At 41.9% G+C, this 20,268-nt stretch overlaps 1 protein-coding gene and 1 long non-coding RNA gene across 3 annotated transcripts; both read left to right on the top strand.

The window, feature by feature from the left end:
* Nucleotides 1-385: 385 nt before the first annotated feature.
* Nucleotides 386-6,615, top strand: LOC113596082 (uncharacterized). Of its 2 annotated transcripts, none has more exons than XR_008293953.1 (5): nt 386-488; nt 968-1,105; nt 3,552-3,660; nt 4,858-4,936; nt 6,500-6,615. It is a non-coding gene; the product is annotated as an uncharacterized LOC113596082 (long non-coding RNA). The 2 variants fall into 2 exon arrangements; XR_003416785.2 differs by having other exon boundaries at nt 390-521.
* Nucleotides 6,616-9,300: 2,685 nt separating this feature from the next.
* Nucleotides 9,301-13,347, top strand: LOC128313408 (translation initiation factor IF-2-like). The gene is made up of 4 exons (XM_053211851.1): nt 9,301-9,347; nt 11,893-12,154; nt 12,217-13,016; nt 13,205-13,347. The coding sequence occupies exons 1-3, from the start codon at nt 9,301-9,303 to the stop codon at nt 12,949-12,951; spliced, it is 1,044 nt and encodes a 347-aa protein (XP_053067826.1). The 3' UTR covers nt 12,952-13,016; nt 13,205-13,347.
* The last annotated feature ends 6,921 nt before the right edge of the window (nt 13,348-20,268 follow it).

The raw sequence follows: 20,268 nt of genomic DNA on the forward strand, positions 1-20,268 counted from the left end.
TCTAGAGAGGTTACGAGCAACCAAACAAACCAAAAAGTCTATTGGACACTTTGAGGGTCTTCTCAGCTTTTAGGCCAGATCAGAACTCCTCTAATTGGCCACTTCCTCTCTGTTCTCCTGAGAGGTCCAAATTGGATTAATATCTTATCTGATCTGTAAGTGCTTTTTCATCTTTGTGAGCAAACTTATCCAGGTTTTCCCAGCTTGAAGGCTGCCAATCTCTTGGTGAAGTCAAAGCAGTAACTTTCTTATTCTGTTACTAGCTCCACTGGGTTAACTCAGATTAGGAAAAATTATCACCTTGTTTTTAAAGAACTCTGATTTCATAGGGGCCATTGTTATGCTAGTTTCAGGAGTTCTGTCCTCTGAGGTCATGAAATACAGTAGCTACAAGAGGTGGAAACGATGGATTAGAAGAGAAAAATGAGATCTCCCTCCTCTTCCTCCTTATTAATATCTCCAAAGATCTTGGAGCCCTTGCCAAAAATGTGACTGAGCCTTCACATGGGTTTTCAAATCAGGTTCAATGTTTGCTTAAGTTATATGGCAATCTTATCAGTTTGATTGCATATACCCATTGGAGTTCAGCTTGATTTTAGGTTTCTAAAGTTGACTTGGTAATTTCTAATAGATGTCAAATATTACAAAGGTTCAGATGTGAAGCCAAACATATTTGGGCTGCAAGTTTTTGGAAAGCTGGAACTGACTCTCTTGAGAGCTTTCCAGTAGGGATGGGCTAGTGTTTCTTTGCCAAGTTTAGAACCAAATCCAAATCTAAGAGGTTTAGAGCTCAGCCTTGGCTGGAATCTTCTGGAAGTTGAGGGGGAGTTGTTTTATTTTCCTCTAATTTAGCAAGCTTTCAGAATTATGTCCCAAGGGAACTGTGTATAGATATTCAGTGGCTCTGAGAAAAACTCCCTTAAGTGACTGTGATTTTTAATGTTTTTATGTTTTTGATCCTACACAGGCAAATGCATCTGCATTTCTTATTTTTCACTGTCTTCATGTGATTGACTGGGTTCTATCATTGAATAAAACTCACCTCTGTACAAGCCTCAGGAGACAATTTCTTCTCCCCCGCCCCCCTGCCCCACTAAAGTTAAAGGTAAATCACTCCTCCAGGACAAATGGTTTGTGCCCAAAATTAATACATCCAAGAAAGCAAAAGTTGTTCCTTGGCTCCAGGGGAATTATACAAATATCATTTTGTCTGGGCCCCACTCTCTTCCTGTTTATGGAGAAGCTGTCATAGAGCTGAACCGATTAATGGAATGAATGAATGGTAGAAAGCAAGGAGTGGCCCCTATGGACTGGACAGGACCTGTATAGAAAACGGAGAGGGCTGGGAATCAGGGGACCCAGATTAAAGTCCCAGTTCAGCTACTCAATCATTCTGATCTCCCATTCACAAGTTATTTAATTGCTGATCTTGCTTGTAAAGGGGGAAAAACAATATCTGCTGTATTTACCTTGAGGGAAGATGATATATATGAAAGTATTACATAATGTAAACATGCAAATAGACAAAATTCTGGGAACTGTAAAAAAGTGCTTACCCTGAATTTTGTAATCTGCATCCATTTTAGAGAATATGAAATACGATCTGCTTAGACAACCCAATGTCATTATAGTCCTTTAACATGATGCAGTTTTTAAGGAACAGAATTACTGACAACTATGGAAAGCTTTAAAAAAATCTCCTTCCCAAATGGAACTCTCTGAGTTTCCTTCCCCCCACCAAAAAGATCTCCTTTAAAAGAAAGAGTCTGGAAAAGACCACTGATGAGGACTGCCCCAAACTGGCAATGAGCAAGGCCTCACTCTTCTTACTCAGGACCAATTAATATTCATGTAGACCCAACCTTGAAGGGATTTAGCCCCAGCATTTCATAAAACTGAAGCAATCCATCATCTAAAAGGGCAAAGAGGCAAAATTTCTGAGCACTTTTCCTCAAACTCCATCAGAGAATATAAGCTCACGTTACTTCCCCTCCCCAAGCCTTTCCTTCTTTATGAAGTGAGACTATTGTGGGCAACCGTGGTCTTGTAATGCATTTTTGGCGGGCCAAGGCAATACCATGGCTTCAGAAATTCTCTTTAGTAGAAGTTGGCCAGTGTTCTATTGTTTGCATCTGGGACATGGCCAGTAGAGTTCGGACATCTGCCCACTGTGTTAGCTCCTTGGGCGCCAGTGGGCTGAAGCTCATTATTCCACTGGGAATTATGCCTCTATTCTTGAAAAAGGGAGTGACTCACCAACAGCCCTCTATCACATCTGACATTTGGAGGATGAAAATCTCTTTTGAGTTCCAAGTTTAGTTGTGAGTGAGTTTCTTATTCTGACCAAGCTGATCCATAAAGGTACTGCCTGACCAAGCTTGTGTTTGGTCATCACACTGGAGTTGCTATTTAGTAGGAAATTTGGGAATTCATTTCTAGACATGCTTACGATTGTGCCAATCCAAATGGTCAGCCCCCTCTGGCTGTAAAGCCAGAAGATAAAAAGAGAAAACAGTTGCTACAAGAGGCAGTGGGATAATGCTGGTGTGGTATAAGAGGGTGACAGATTTCTCAGTCCTTGCAGTAATTCCGCTCTTTCCCTGTCGCTTTCTTTTTAATCTTATTGTAACCGATTTCTAGTCCTTTGAGAATCTCAGTAAACATACATACTCTAGTTCCCTATTTCTGTCATTAGCTAATTATGGCGCATTGGAAAAGTAAACCTAAGGTTCAGTATCTATGCCTCAAAAATGAGGACTATATCAGTGTTTGCCTTACAGAACAGCAAAGCTTTAAATACTTGGCACAAGAGCATGGTGCCTAAGAAGTGCTCAGTAAATGTTAGAGCTAAAAATGATGATGGTGCTTACAAACAGCTTTTAGCACAGTATTTAGCATGCAACAATGGATACATGATAAGAAGTATTAAAATTACTATATTATTATTTGTTCTAAGTGAAGGGTGAGAAGAATCCAGTTGGCTTCTTTCCTCAGGTCTATTTACAGATTTTTTTTCCCATGAGGTCAACACATGGCTTTTGCCAGACCAGAAACTGAGGCTTGGTCTTGAAATACCATCATCTCTGCTATTCTAAGACCTTGCTCCCTAGTACCTGTCTCCCAACATTTTAGTTCTTTAAGGGGTTCCAACCTGGCCTTCATGGCTAACAATAGCCAATAACTTCCAGGAAAACAAAGAGCAGGATATTGAGGTCTTTTGGCCTTTGCAACAAAGAACAGCTGGATCCAATTCAGAGCCTTAACTGAAGAAAGAAAGAATAATGGACAGCCTTCCACTGGTCATGTGTCAGCCACTACAGGCTGTGTCTCTACCACCTGCAGGAACAGATTCAGACGGAGCATTTTTATTAAGGAAAATCTTCCTCCCGATAACAAGCAATGACCCAGTGAGAAACCAAACTTGTAGGGAACTGGTTGACAATACCATCCTAGGATGTTGCAGCAAGGAGTGGCCTTTCGAGTGGAGAGTTCTAGTTTCAAATGTTGACTGCCCCCCTTGGGCAGCTTTATTTATCCTTTCTGTGCTTCAGGTTCCTCATTTCACATGAAGAGGAGGGATATAATAATTACATAACACCTCAGAAGGCTGCTGAGATTTAAATGAGATCTTGTTTGTTACAGCACAGGCCACAGCCTGCGGTAAGTAGTAAGTGTCCAATACTCGTCAACATGGGTTAGTTCCCCTCCTCTTTCTCAAAGCTTTCCTGAATGTGTCGGATGAGTACAATGGTGGCAAATATACAGTGGATGCTAAGTAAATGGCACTTTCCTAAAAAATAGTGAGGAGCCCTGAGGCCTATGCCCCTGGGAGTGTTAGTCCAGTGCAGAGTGCAGTGGGTGGCTGGAAACCAGCAAGATAGCATCAGCTCTGAGCTTCTCGAGGCCCGTTGTTCCCCCACTCCAGGTTGCAAATTACTGCCATGGCCTGCTTATTATTACTTCGATTCCTCCTTCTTCTTCCACATTTCACTGGCTCGCTTGCCTGCCCTTGAGCGTCTCAGGGAAGCCCTTCCCACACCCTCCAGGGAGTCTGCAACACAGCCCAGATGCTCTCAAAGATTAGAAATACTTTTAAGTCTAGTCTAAAAAAATAGTCCTATCCTTTGTCTCAGGCCATTATTTCTACTCTTACCAATTTTGGAGGATGCAATTTCCCATTCTTCATTTATAATATTTTGCTCAGGGTATTTATAGATTGTCAGCCTATATATCAAGTCCCCTGCTTGATTACACCATATAAATTCAGTCCTATTTATAAGCCGAAGCACTACTACTAGAATAGGAATTAAATACATTTCTGGTTTTGGAGGCAAACAAAACTCATTTTCTAACTCAGTGTCTCTCTGGATGAAACATTAGCCTTAACCTATGAATTAGAATTTTTGTGCCGCAAAAACCACCTCATTTTGGAGGCAAGAAAGGTAAAGCACTTTCCTCAAGTGATACTGTCCTGCTAATGGCAGAATCAAGACTTGCACCCATGTAGCCTGATTCTCTGGTCAGGTGTCTCTTCACTGTCCTAGGATATCTGATCTGGTCATTCAAAATTTAAACTCCTCTGCATCCTATGTAAGTCCTTTGGTATAAGGGTGCCATATACATGTCCAGGGGACTTTTTTCCACTCTCAGGAATGACTTGCCTCACCTGTCTACCTGGAAAATAAACTCATCCTCCAATGTCTAGCTCAATTTTTTTTTTCCACAACTGTCCCGAACACCCTCAGAAAAAATCAGTTTCTCCTTCACCTGTATGCTAATAGAGTTTTGCATATGTCTCATTTGTAGAGCACATTGCATTGAATTATAGTTCTTTGTTTATCTTTGCCTCTCCACCAGGCTGTGAATTTTTCAAGCTTAGGAATTATATTTTATTCATCCTCGTATCCAGAGTTCTCCAAAGAGTTTCCAACACATGGTAAGCCTTGACACCTGCCCCATCTTTTTGTTCCTGCTTTTATTCTGTTTGTTTGCAGATGATAATTTTCGTGTTAGTGGCTTTAGGGAATAATAATGACTTATATAGAGTATAACTATTTGCTTTTGACCAACATTTAAATATGTCTGAACTACTGTGGATATCTTGGACTTCTAGGAACTACAGGTACTACTACTAATAATAATAATTGAAAAACTTTGCCTGGGGAGGATTGGGTAACTTTGTGCAAAGAAACTGAGAGAAAGTTCACAAAATCAAAGCACTAAATAGAATAGCCAAAGGCTTCTCCTTTATGTTTTAAGGTAGCATAATTTGCTAATCTTTAAAGAGTTTAGAATGATCTAGAGGCGCCTGGATGTCTGACTTCAGCTCACGTCAGGTGGGTTCAAACCCCTCATTGGGCTCTCTGCTGTCAGCACAGAGCCTGCTTCAGATCCTCTCCCTAGCCCCCTCTCACCCCTCCCTGACTCGTACACATGCACTCCCACACTCTTTCTCTCTCAAAAATAAATATTTAAAAAAATATAAAAAATAAAAAGCCCAGAATGTTCTACCTTTGACGAAAAGCAAAACAAGCAAAAAAAAAAAAAAAAAAAAAAAAAAAAAAAAAAAAAAAAAAAAGAAAGAGAGAGAGAAAGAAAATTTAAGATGACATATATGCAAAGTTTTAATGTCAAAGAGATTAAAATTAAACTGTAGCAAAATAAAAACTTGCTGTTTTGGAAAGTAGATAATAACTCCAGTATACAAACCTCTAGTGACTTAAAATTGAGTCTTTTATCCCAAAATGGCAATGAAGTCTCCAACTGTAATTAAAATGGAATTCTTTAAAAAGTAATCTGAACTCTAAAGTGTACCCCATCCTTGGGAGATATCATGGATTTCTCAACTGTGTAAATTATTCTTTAATATGTTCTACTCCAGTTTGCAGCAGAAATACAACACTTAGCAAGTAGCCTAGAACCTGTGAAACACTAATGCTGAATGACCGAGACTGCCCCCTAAATATTACCTCTATAGGCAAATTCTTACTTATGAGACCCTGCGGGGAGTCAGTCCACCCACCGCCACTCCCCATAACCCTCTCCTGTTCCCTGGGACTAAAAGAGCGATGACTTCGAGCGTATTCAGTTTCCAATGTGGCTTGCCCTGGGATTATACCAGATTGATATTCGGAGCCATATTTGGTTATTCTTGGCACCAGACAACCACAGTTTCTACCAATCAGGTTATGGTGTGCTATAATGGGAAGTCATAACACATTTAATAAAGCGGAAAACCAAAAAAAAAGGAAAAAAGTTCTAATGCATGGACGACATATAACTTAACAGTAATAAAGGAAGCAAGACAGGCTTCAGGCATGTATTTTGTCTTAAGAGCAGAGCACAAACACCACTCAACACAAACTAGAAAGACAAAGCAGAACAGAATCCTGATATGTTGAAAGCAGCCAGAGTCAGAAGCTATGAAGGTAAAAGTTATTTGACACAAATGCCACTGTTTAGATTTCTTAAAGTTCTGTGTGAACTTATCTTACCTTAGAGACTGAGGAGAAGGAAGAGAAGTATCAGCTCATGTATAGAATGTCCCACAGATCACAGTAATGACTCTCTCAGCTGGAAACAGAAATAAAAGTCATATCGATGGTGTTAGTGTTAGATGATGCATGTGTGTTTGTCCAAACTCCGTGAAGAATTTCAAATGGCTTGATCCTAATCACCAATTCCTGGCCAGAAACACACTTTCCTTCAAACACATCTAGTCTATTTTTTTTTTCTTTTTTCCTCAACACCTCCCCTAACCTTACCAAAAAGAAATATTTTATTTTCATTTTGTTCTCTCCTCTTCTTGCTATTTGGCATAATTATAAGTCACATAAATAATGACCTGTATTGGCTACTGGGCCCAGTGGAGTTAAGAGGACAAAACAAAGGGAATGTGTTAACATGACTCTTGGAAAGAGCACAACTGAAATGCATGGTTTACCATCTGACTGGAAACTGAATCTTAGCTCTTCACTTGACTTCTTTATGCCTCACTGTAAGATGAGAATTATAAAAATCAGTATTTCAGTTTATGGTAGCTATCTCACTGCCTGACAGACAGTTGGCACAGACACACATAATTTTGTATTCTACCATCACAAACTTGTTTATAAATATATTATTTTTCTATTTCGTATGTACATACTTTCATGTATTTATACATATATTTGCTGTGACATGCAATTGTTATTATATTTATCTCCAATTATGCATTAAGCAATGAGATAGCACAATTTAGGAAATAAGCAGAAAACAAGATTCAAAAATGAGGTTCTTCCTCTTCTATAAGTTATAATCGGGAGGTTGGGCAGGGAGTATTCAATTCAACAAAAAAATTCCAAAATAGTTGACAAGACAGGCCAGTTTCCCCTGGACAGTCCTGATTTATGTGTGTTGTCTCAGCATACTTATTAATAGCTCCCTCTTTGGGAAGAGTGTCCTGACTTGATCAATTAAATGCTCACATACTAATGGCCACATGTGGTAAGATAAACCTGAGAGAAGGAAAACGTCCTCAAGGGCACCCGAGCCAGGATAAAGCTTGCTAGGGTTAGGCAAGATCTAGGCTGATGAGGGGAAGTAGCCATGTGAAGAATAAAACAGAAGCATGGCAGGAACCACCAATTTCAGAAGGATATTCTCTCTCTCCCTCTCCCTCTCTGTCTGCCCCTCCCCTGCTCTCTCTCTCTCTCTTTCTCTCTCAAAATAAATAAACTTAGAAGAAGGAGGATAGAGCAGTGAGTACAAAGATAAAAGCACAAGGGTCTATGAAGAATAGGAGAAAAAGTGAAAAACAGAGGGATTATGCAGTTCCAAGGAGAAAATTGTAAAGGATGGCACCAGATAGATCGGTAGTTATCAGCTCTTATGAGTTCAGACGGTTTGGACCAGTCTATTCTAAAAGCAACACAAAGGAAGAAGGTGTTCTGTTTACTTGAATGGGAGGCTCTGCCATGAATGTGGGAAACTGCAGGCATAGAAAATAAAGAGCCTGTTTCATTTGGAAGCCCTTGGGGGACTGTTTATTTTACAACAAAGTAGTATCACTTTGTTTGTGGCCTCCTTCTTCCAGACGGTAGACGGGATCTGGCTAAGAACCCCAAAGCATGCAGCATCCATTTCACCGCTGAGTTTACATTTCAGCAGAACAATTCCAGAATGAATCATTGCACGCACAGGTTGTTGGTTATGCCCGGTTTGAAGCCCATTTTCAAAGCTCTTTTCTACTTTGTGTTCAAGGCTAAGTTTGCAGAGATTTATGTGGAGATTTCTTATTCTTCTTGAAAAATATAAAATCTTTCACCAGAGTATTTTTCTCACTCAGTGAGGCAGTGCTGGGCCTCCTTGTTGTTATTCTCCGTAAGACCTTTTCAACTTCCACTCAAATCTCTAGCATTTTTACTTAAGAAAGGAAGGGAGTAGTTGGGAAAAGAAAAATAAGCCCCCGACATGATCTAAAATGGGATGGGAAGTGAATGCATCCCTTTCAAACCAGCAGAATGTGAGAGAGAAAGCAGTAACTCAAGGGGACAAAACGGTGTGCCATCAAATAGGGAACTGATTTTAGGAGGATTCAATTTCTCAAAATCCCCTACTGCTAAGACCCAGCCTAAAGCGCAGTAGGGTCTGAGGAATAGGTAGGTGCCTTCAGCGATGACAGTAGCTCAACACTGGGAAATAAACCTCATTAAAGAAAGATTTTGATCAAACATTATATATTCAAAAGGATGTGGCACCCAGTTTACAAAGAGAGGATTTCATGACAAAAGGAATCTGGGGAATGAGCAGGTGGTGAACTCAAACCAGGCTCTTCCACTTACATGCCTTGTGGCCTTGGACAAGTATCTTAAGCTCTCTGAGCCTCAGGTTCTTCATACGTACAAGGGGGAAATAACAGTACCTACCTTGGAGGATTGTTATTAGGATGAAATATGTATAAAGTACATAGAGTAATCCCTGACACAGAATAATTGTTTTTTTCCCCATTTTTTTTCATGTTTATTTATGTTTGAGAGAAAGAGAGAGGGAGAGGAGGGAGGGGGAGAGGGAGACAGAATCGGAAGCAGGCCCCAGGGTCCAAGCCATCAGCACAGATCCTGATGCAGGGCTCAAACGCACAAACCACGAGACCATGACCTGGGCCGAAGTTGGACGCTTAACCGACTGAGCCACCCAGGTGTCCCAGAATAAGTGCTTTATAATGACAACAGTAATAGCAAAAACCTACCAATAATTACTACTCTAAAATTTCTGTAAATCTAAAGTTTATGTTTCTATGAAATTATTTCGACTCCGGCTATGTTTCTTCCACCTCCTTCAAATCTTCCTAAAACCAAGAAGAATGTGTAATGCTTAGAGCAAAAACTACCAATTCAAAATTTGTAAACAAAAGAACTCGTGCTATGCTTTCTAAATTTCTGGTAATACACCTACACATACACCAAGTCCCTTAGTGATAAGAATATTTGCCCAGGTGAAGATGGTAAGGCCAGACATTATAGGGAGCTAGGCAGGGTCAGAGTTTATCTTTATAACTCTTTGTCTCAGTTTATAGAAAAGGAAAGGTCCCAGCTTCCAGACAGCCATGAAAACAAAATAAACAGGCATGTAAATGAGATGTGTTTTGGATGTGGGTTTGTATATATTGGCAGGAAGAGCAGTGAAACTTTGACTCTACTTTCTTATTCTTTCTTCTGTCCCCCTCAGTGCCAAAGGAGTTATTTTTAAAAGCATGGGTTCGTGTTTTTGATCATAATGTTATGGCAAAAGGGGAGATGACCTTTACATTTCGTTAGTGGCTGTTATGCAATCAGCAGGCCCTACATGGCAGCACTTGACATCTGGTCACCAATAATTCGGGTATTCTACAGCTCTTTCATTTGCCCTCACAATTAAACAGACCTCAGCAAGCCCGAACGTGGTAAGATAGTAATTTATTCCTTCGTTCATTAAAAGAATATATATTCCCTACCAAGTTCTACCAAAGCATCTTCCAAAGCCCAGTCTGGTATGGAATAATATGCAGAGATAAGCAAGTGTGCTAAATCTCTACCAACACGTGCAGAGGCATTAATCCAACTCTGTGCACCAGGACTGAGACAGAACTTAACAGCTAAGAGCACTTCTATGTAAAACCCAAAGGATAAAGAGACGACCTACAGAAGCAGCCACGTGAGATACAATTCCATAGGAGACCTGGGTTTGTAATTCAGCAGGTTCATATCAACGAGAAGAGACTGAATGTCATGATTTATATAGCATCCTAAATTCTTCAGCATGTCAATTCTTAGTTTTGACAACTCTGTAGGGGTTAAGTTCTGGGACAATTTTCCTAGAGAGAAGAATGATAATTTCTGGCAAATAACAACAAATGCTGACTTTGTACATTTTATGCACTATTTTTTTTTTCCTGGAGAAAGGAGAAAGTGAAAACTAAATTACTTCTGTGGCCTAATATTTTTTTCAGCCCTTACCTGAGAGACCAATGAAAGCATTGTCTATATTATTCCAAAATGTTGACAGAAAACTGATTCAGTAAATGTTCAAATAGTTTTCTTTATACAGAATTGAACAACTTGGAAAAATCTCACTTATGCTACCAACTAAATTTCTCTATTTTCTTTGGATATTTGGCGATGGATGGTCTAAAACTACACATTAAAACATATTCACATAAAACCTGTACTCAGGGAAAAAGAATACAAACTCATCTGATCCTCACTGCTGACCTTTTGTTATAAAACAGACTTAATTTTTCAAATCCCAATTCTCTGCTCCCGTGATGGCATTCTGCAGGGAGAATTGTTTGTAACAAAACTGGCATCAAATGAGATCTGATCCATCCAAAGAACCCAAATAATATCTCTTAAGGAGAGGGTGGGGGGATGGGAGCTCACCCTATTCCTACAGAGAAAGAGTAAAATTGAAATGGTGAAAATGAATAATGTTTAAAATGTGTATTCCTTTATTTGCATCAACGTAAAGAGTCACAGATTTGAGACTTGCGTTACAATAGTTACTACTAGCTTCTGATATAAACAACCCTCTGCACATCAGTGGCTTAGCCCAACAAAGATTTCTCTCTCACGCATGCAGTGTCCACTGCCGATGGCCCTGGGCACCCCTCCCCCAATTGGCTCATGGGTCTGGATTCCTTCTCTCCTATGGTCCTGCCACCTTTGGAGCCCTTTGCTTCTAGCTGCACTGACGATGGAGACAGAGACAAGGAGATAGAGACAGAGACAGGGGGGATGGGAGATGATGCTGAACAGACTTGAAAACAGTAACAGACATCTGAATGACACCTGAGGGTCTAGGGGTTCTGACCTCTCAGCCTCAGTGGCTTTAGTATTTTATCTACCAACAGCCTGTTCCACAATCCCTGGATCTTCATCAATCCCAAACACTCCTCTTTGAGGGCAAGGAAGGAGACCAGCGGACAGGCCAACACACAACTGCCAAGTAGCTCACCGCATCTGTAGGAAACGCAGCGATCACACTTCTGACAAATGATGCGGCCACCTCTCTGTACATGTCTTCTCCCCACTCTTCAAGCACCTGAGATAAATGAGTATGCATGGCTTTTCAATGGCCCTTCCACTATAGGGGCGCCTGGGCGGCTCAACTGGTTAACTGTCCCACTCTCGACTCTTGACTACTCTCCGGTCAGGATCCCAGGGAGGTGGGATCGAGCCTGGGATCGGGTTTCGTGCTGAACGTGGAGCCTGCTTGGAATTCTCTCCCTCCCTCCCTCTCTGCCCCTCCCCTGCTCGCTCGCGCGCTCTCTCTCTCTCTCTCTCTCTCTCTCTCAAATTTAAAAAAAGAAAAAGAAAGGAATTAAGGGGAAAATATAGCCGTTCTACTATATTGAGAGCCGGGGTCTGTTGAAAGCAAGACAACAGGCCCCAAAGGGCGTGGTTCTGCAAAGCCCCTACTGAGGCCTGATCGGCGTCTGCTCGCCCGGGACTGGAACCCCACTCCGGTGGATCGGGAGCCGCGGGGATCAGCTCCCGGGGGGCTGCCTGCCCCCACAGAGCCCTGCCGGCCCCCACCCCGCGACGGCCAACCCGCCGTTTCCCGGAGGAGGACTCCCCCGCTTCCTCTAAGACCCTTTCGCTTCCTCCAGTTCCTCGCAGGCCCTTTCCGTCCGCCAGTTCGCAGGCTGCCTGGCCCGCGGCGAGTTCTGAGCGAATCAACACTTGGGTCGGTTACTAGGCCTCCGTTTACCTCGTATCGGCTCTGGGGTCAGAAGAGGAGACTGGAAAAGGCACAAACACACGCCCCCTGGAGGAGCGAGCCGCAAGGCCCTCGTACCTGCCCAGCCGCCGAGCCTGCCGCTCGCTGGCTGCCTCTCCAGGCGGGGAGGCCCCGTCTCGGGATCCCAGCGTCGCAGTCGTTCCCTTCATGGGCTTTCAGGCTTCACGTGAGCGTTTCGGTTTCCAGGCTGGGTGTGGAAACCGTCGGCCGGCGTCCGGGCTGACTTCAAAACCAGGACGGCCTCAGGCTGGAGTCAGACAGCGCCGACGTCAGAGCGAGCCGACGTCAGGTGGGTCCGACGTCAGACTGCGTTCGACGTCAAACCGGGGTCCACGTCAGACCGGGTCCCACCTCCAACTGGGTCCCACCTCACCCTGGGTCCTACGTCAGACGGGCCCCCAGCTCAGAGCTGGTCCCACTTCAGCCCCGGTCCTACCTCCGCCTGGGTCCCACCTCAGACTGATTCCCACCTCAGACCGGGTCCTACCTCCAACGAGGTCCCACCGCCAACTGGGTCCTACATCACACTGGGTCTCACCTCACGCTTGGGTCCCACCTCACGCTGGGTCCCGCCTCAGACTAGATCCAGCCTCAGACTGGGTTCCATACCCCCCTGGGTCCCACATCAGACAGGTCCGACTTCACATGGGGTCCCAAGTAGAAACCATAGGGGTCACACTGTGTCCAACATAGAAACCGGACCGAATTTAAGTGGGAGTAGGATCCAGGGTCAGACTGGAGCCAGTGAGAGGCCTCAGGTGAATAAAATTGTGTTTTAAGGCTGCACAAGTAAGTTTAACCTTAACAAACTTAATCTTGAATTACCGGGAGAATTCTGAAGCTCTTAGATAAGCTTATCCATTTAAGAAGTGCCCCAGAGAAAAGGGGGTCTCAGCCAAGCACTAACTAGAAAGGGTAAAAGGGGGTTGGTTTTCTGTCTCTGCAGTTTCTGGCGACAGGATGAAATCTTCTGGAACAGTCCATCGAGTCCAGAGCCTGCAGCCTGGGATCCTGGGAAAGCACAGAAGCCGGCAGAGGGTGAAATTGTTGCCAAAGTCAGCGCTCCCAGATCTCTATGGTGCCTGGTGGAGAGAGGTAAAATTTCACCTTATCTCTTCTTTCCTAAATTCCGATTGGCTGGGAAAAAAAAAAAAAAAACATTTATAAGAATTAGATCTTTGAATGTGACTTGTGAATTTGCTTTTTACAGAACCTATTGGTGGTCGATTCTTTTTCTCACAGGGGCAGCTGGGAGAAACACCTTCCTGTTTGTCCCATTTTTGTGTCCCGAGAACTTGGTTTGGCATCTATCAGGTTAGGGGTCCCCAGAATATGGTCAGACATAAATGCGGGTTGTACTTCATTTGCAGCTAGAGTCCTATGAACTATTGCCAACTCTCAAGACAATTGTCTTCCTTTCTTTTGGTTATCTTTGGATCTTGGGAGGGTAGTATCCTTTGAACCCTCTTTGGGGATGCCTCTTGTGTCCATGGGGTTGTTTAATAGTGCCAGAAATATTTACTGTTTGTCCTGGCAGAAACCTGACAAAATATTCAAAAGAATGGTTTGTTTTGTTTTGTTTTGCTTTGCTTTGTTTTGTTGTTCCTCTATGGTCAGAAGTTGGCCAAACTGGAAGCTGATATTCAGAGCCCAATAGGGATTTTCTTTAGTCCTCCTTCTCTAAGATAGAATGAAACTATGTACCAGGGCAGGGGGGCGGTGAGTATGGAGGTGAGGGAGTGTGATAAAATAAAATTCTGAAGCCTTGGTGGAAGGATTTACCAAAATAGTGCAGAGATATCCAGGTCTAAATTTAGAACATAGGAATGTTTTCATTTCCATCTTCTGCCTGCTACAAAGAAGCAAACTGAGGATAATGTAGCTAGATGGGTGGGTCTTACTTTTACAATATGTTGGATCTTACCTCTGTCATTTTGTTGCATGCCTCCTATCTTAGCCCCCCCTTTTTGAAAAAAAATTGTTATTAGTTTCTCTAACCTCTGAGCCCATTATCCACCTACCAGTTCACCACAAGCAAGCATACACACATTGTCAATTCCATTCTTCCAGGTAGGAGACACCAAGGTACAACTAGAAGTGCAAGGGGTTTATTGAATGAAAGACAAAGGAGAGAAATGAAGCAGGGAAAAGTATTGTCCTACAGATCTGACACCTAGAAATAGAGCCTCAGGCTACAATGCAGGTCTGAAACTTCTCCGCCAGCCCATGGAGCATCACAGGGCCAAGGGAATTGGGCAGAAATGACCCAAATATAGCCCCCTGCTGTGCTCAGTCGTTGGCTGAGCTTCCCGTGAATGCTATGATAGATCCCAAAGGCATGTACATAGGCATGTGACACTTCCCCAATTTTGTTTGACAAAATTTATTTACTCGACATTTGAGAAGTACTCGATTTGGCTTTTGTATCAGCGTGTGTGTGTGTGTGTGTGTGTGTGTGTGTGTCAATATATATATAGAGAGAAAGAGACACACACACACTCATACACACACATACGTATATACATAAAATTCATTCAATAAGAATTCACTGAATTCCTATTCTCATCTTTATGTGTTTTTAAAAACACTAAAGAAGTTAATGTTTATTTTTATTTTATTGTTGAAATAGAGAGCATGCATGCACAAGTGGGGGTAGGGCAGAGAGAGAGAGAGGGACACATAGAATCTGAAGCAGGCCCTAGGCACTGAGCTGTCGCCACAGAGCCCGACCCGGAGCTCGAAACCATGAACTGTGAGATCATGACCTCAGCGGAAGTCAGATGCTTAACCAGCTGAGCCACCCAGTTGCCCCTATCTATGTGTTTTTTCCACCGGTTTCATTTACTTCTTTTTTAACGTTTATTTATTTTTGAGAGAGAGAGAGAGACAGAGCATGAACGGGGGAGGGGCAGAGAGAGAGGGAGACACAGAACCGGAAGCAGGCTCCAGGCTCTGAGCTATCAGCCCAGAGCCCGACTCGGGGCTCGAACTCACGGACCGTGAGATCGTGACCTGAGCTGAAGTCAGACGCTTAACCGACTGAGCCACCCAGGCGCCCCTCATTTACTTCTAATATCTCTAGAGTAAATCTAAGTAATTTTATCCAAAGTGTTCACAAATAGTTCATATTTTATTTTCACATCTGAGAAAATCTTTGTGTTGCTTTTGCTCATGAATGACAACATGGCATATTATTGGAATCTTTGAATCTTGCCTTTTATCACTCCAAAATCCGTAGGAATTCCATAATTATCTCTTAAGTCAAGTATTACTAAGGAGAAAGAGCTTACTTTGGTTCCTTTGTACATAACCTAAGTTTTCTGCTTGAATATGTACAGAATTTTTTTTTAAATCCTTGAAATGCAAACATTTCATCAGTGTATATTTATGTGTAAGCCCTGTTCTTTTTAATGTGTTTTTTTGGATTAACCTTATTTGGAAATGCAAGAGTCATTATGTATAGATTTGGATCTCCTTTTTAAAGCAGGAAATAGTTCTTTTACATCTCCAATAATCCAATAATCACTTCTATACTCATTTTGCCCATATGCAAAAGTGCTGGTGTTATTACATTTTTATCTGAAAATATACTGGACATAATATTTGTATGCTTCTCAACGTCAGTTTAAAAGTCCTAAGAGCTATTTTGCTAGCCATACTACTAAGGCCCACTTTTACAACATCATCTTGAAATTTTTCACCCCATTCCTTTACTTCTATTTCGTACCCAGTCTCAAGTACTCCTCTGGGAAGCAGAAAGAGGTCTCTTAATCGTACGTATTTTATTAAGTGTCTAATAGACTATAGGAGAAAGCCAGTTCTCTGTTTTCCCAACATTTCAGCCAAGTACCAGAATTTGGGGCCAAATTACAGCAAATCCTTTTCTAATAGAAAAAAATAAAGGAAGGAAGGAAGGAAGGAAGGAAGGAAGGAAGGAAGGAAGGAGAGAAAGAAAGAAAGAAAGAAAGAAAGAAAGAAAGAAAGAAAGAAAGAAAGGAAGGAAGAAACCTCAGGAGTTCTATAATGTCCCAAACAAAGCAAACAAACCTTGGGTGTTTAGAGACTTATCCAAAAGTCTTTGTCACTATATACCAAGCGCAATTTTTTGCAAACAAGATGAAGGGGTACGTCAATGTGACTGTCATTTGAACTTTGCAATTCTAGGGAGCTCCCGTTTCCTACCTGAGATTTAGACCACTAAACTATCTCCCCTAGTGGATTTATTTGCTTCTTTTATTTCACGGGTTAAAAAATGAGTCACTATAAACCCAACACTGCAAGAATCATTGTTTTTAAAAGAGCATTAAAACTGCATTGATTGATTTGGTGAGATGTTGGAAACTGTTTTGTTCTCTGAAAATTTTGAAGGACTTCATTCAATTCTGGACAATCAATGGAGGACATTGCAAAGGCAATATCATCTTCCACTTGTCACCCTGAGAATCCTCACCCCTGCTCCTCATTCCTTCCTTAATGGCCCCCTCCGTATGCCCCTAAAAGACACCTAAAAAGACTGAACAACCAAGGCTCTACTTACAGCATATCTAATCAGAACAGAACACAATAAAACCAGTACTTGGTGCATGGAGGATAACACTAATTCATTTATCCACGTATTCATCAAGTATTCATTGAGTGCCTGGTAAATTTATTCACTACTCCACATGTTCACGATACAAAGATGAACAAGACCTAGGCCCTTGAGGACAATCTAAATATTCTATGATCATAATTATGATAAAGAGGGGGGAAAAGGAAGCAGGAGAAGAAGGGAGGTAGTGTTATCCCCATTTTACAGTGTTATCCCCATTGACAAAACCGAGGCATAGGGAGGTAAAGGAGCATACCCAAGCACACAACGTTTACAATTAGCAGGGCCCAAATTCTGATGCTTGAGTTAGGCTTCAGAGCACACAATCATAACCTCCACGCTCTACTGTCTCGATAGGAGATTGAACAAACACATCAGAGAAGGAACTCAGTGTAACCACATTTACCCCTTGGTTCAGCAGGAGTCACCATCACAGCTATGATCCTGATGCTCTGTCCTATAGACTTGAGAGTTTCCTTTTTTAAGTTTCTCTTTTACTTTTGAGAATCTCTGGAGAAGGGGAGGGTTGACAAGTACTCATAAACAACTGTTCTTGTCCCTCAGATTCTGTCATTTCCATCTGTTAACCTCATAGCCGAATGGTGGAGAATGCAGAGCCAGGCACCCTCCGTGTGTACTTGAGTGAAGAAAATGACCTTATGGTATTAGCTTTAGGAAGTTCATTCCTTTAACACACATGAAACAAAATTCTAGGAAAGGAAAGGTATGCTATGAGTGTGAATAAAGTGCCACTCTGGCTCCCGAGGAAAACATAGCTTGGGTAGAAATAGGCATCTTAATACCACTCATGTAGTACAAGCTCAGTGCATTAAGTATGTGACCAGATATTCTAGACATATCTGCCATTGTGGTGTAATTACTAATAATGCCAATATACCCATTTGGATAGTACATTATGTAGTCATCCTAGCATTAAGAGAGCCACAGTCAAAATATCGTGGGAAGTCAATGAGAGAGCAACCAATTTTCCATAGGAGAAGGGTCTAGTGCTCTAAATGAGTTTGTTTTATGGTTGTAAGAAATCACTGTCTTGCATTTAACCTGCTAGCCAAATCATCCTGTGTTCATGCACTGGCAGGCAAAGAAATATCTAAAAAAGAAGATATCAGAAAACTTGCCTAATGCATGAATTGGGCCCTTCTCAATAAATTGAACAATTCCAAAAAGACATTTTTGAATGCCCACTGCATTCTAGGCATTGCGCTAATGGTGCATGGATGGGGCAGTCATTGCCTCTCGAACTAAACACTTGCATGCAGGGATCAAAACACACAAAAATATGACACGGTAAACACAAAGATGAAGTGTGTGTAGAGAGAGGGAGAAGGGAGAAGACGTATTTGATCCAAGCTGGGCATTCACAGAAGTGGAGTAACCAATTGAACTAATCTTGAAGGATCAAAAAGAATGAAGGCAAATAAATAATACATTAATTTTTAAAAATAATTTAATTAAGTTTAAAAAGTGAAAAGGTCAAAAGTTGGAATTGAACTTAAGGCAGAGTGAACAGTCACCCAGCCACCATCAGGCACAAATTTTGCTCCCCTCTGGAGGGAAGTATGTCCGCTGCAAACAACAGGATTATATCCACAACAGCTGAGATGGAACTGGATGATAGATCTAGCTAGATGCTAAATGTTTAAGCTTAAACTGAGCGAGGCCCTAGGCATACCCAGATAACTACCATGTGAAGTCAGCTCTCAAGGAAACCATGTTATAGCGGGAGTCACTCACCGATTACATAGAATTTATTTGTTGACTTAAACTATCTTCCCCTAACTTGGGAGAATGCCTCTCTTTCCTTTCATACTGTGGTCTCACTTTGGTGGGTTTAAGTAGTATGTTAAAATATGACTGATTCCTTGCTTCCTGTGGTCTATCTGACAACCAACAGAAAGTGTGATCCCATTGAGCAGTTGGACATTGTAAATCCATCTAAGAAATACCTTTGCACATCTGTTTCAACATCTTTTTTTATATAAATAAAAAAACATTTATTTTTATAAGAGCATGTGCACATGCGGGGGCGGGGCAGAAAAAGGGAGAGAGAGAATCCCAAGCAGGCTCCCAGTTGTCAGTTTAGAGCCAGATAGGGAGCTCAGTCTCATGAACCATGAGATCATGACCTGAACTGAAATCAGAAGTCGGACCCTTAACTGACTGAGCCACCCAGGTGCCCCAGTTTCAACATCTTTTAAGGACATGTTGCTGATGTTTTACTGAATTTTTGATTTACCCTACCCACCTCATCTATCAACATTAAGTATCATTAATTGCATAAGGGGCTTAGTCTCTGAATGATTCATTCTTAATAAGGCTATATTGATCACAGCCTTACTTCAAGATGCTCACAGACGTCCTAGTGGGCAGGGAGGGGAGCAGCCCCCCCCCCCCCGTTCATTTTCTGGCTCATAGTTTCATGTCATTGCAATGTCTTTCCAACTCTTTTACATCAAGTTGAATATTCTTTTGGAGGCATGTCATTGGAGTTGGGAAATGAGCAGAGCATGATGAGACAGTAGAGAAATTGAGTCTTTGTTGACCTCTGCTCCTGTTAGAAAAGTATCGGCTTCCTAACACTGGGGTTCTACATAACATTTCACTTTTTAAAATTCTGCTGATCAAAAAACACAGATTCAAAACCATGGACCTAGCCACGTGTTCGTCCATGTCAACTTACCTGCTTCCTGCAATATAGCTACCCTTTCACTCCATTCTTCCTGGTGTTGACATCACTTTGGGGTGCTATTTTAAGTATGTTAAATTCTATTTACGTTGGTGTGTCTGGGTCTAACTTTATCTCTGCTGGACTTGACTTTTTTCACTCTAATACATTTTCTGTCTGGTTCTTTATGTTTAATGGCTGCAGAGGAATACTCAACTGCATAGAAACAAAAGAACTAATTTAAGAAAGAAAATGTTAAGGTAAACTGGGGTGGCAGCCTGAGCTCCATTATACCCAGGACTTCTTAAAGTCTTGGTCTAATCATATACTATTTTTAAATACTCAGTGGTCCATTATACTGGCAAGTATTTAATGCTGGGTAGTTTGTTAAATATTTTGTTATTTTCTTTAAAAAATTTAAGGCCTGAGGGACGCCTAAGTGGCTCAGTCGGTTGAGCATCCGACTTCGGCTCAGGTCATGATCTCAGGGTTCATGAGTTCAAGCCTTGTGTCGGGCTCTGGGCTAACAGCTCAGAGCCTGGAGCCCGCTTCAGATTCTGTGTCTCCCTCTGTCTACACCTCTGCCGCTTGCTGTTTCTCGCGTTGTCTCAAAAATAAATACACATTAAAAAAAAATTTTTTTTAAATAAGGCCTGAGGCACCTGAGTGGCTCAGTCAGTTAAGCTAAGCGTCCACCTTCAGCTCAGGTCATGATCTCGCCTTTCCTGAGTTC

The sequence above is a fragment of the Acinonyx jubatus genome, chromosome E1 (genome assembly GCF_027475565.1).
Source record: "Acinonyx jubatus isolate Ajub_Pintada_27869175 chromosome E1, VMU_Ajub_asm_v1.0, whole genome shotgun sequence".
Classification (NCBI taxonomy): domain Eukaryota; kingdom Metazoa; phylum Chordata; class Mammalia; order Carnivora; family Felidae; genus Acinonyx; species Acinonyx jubatus.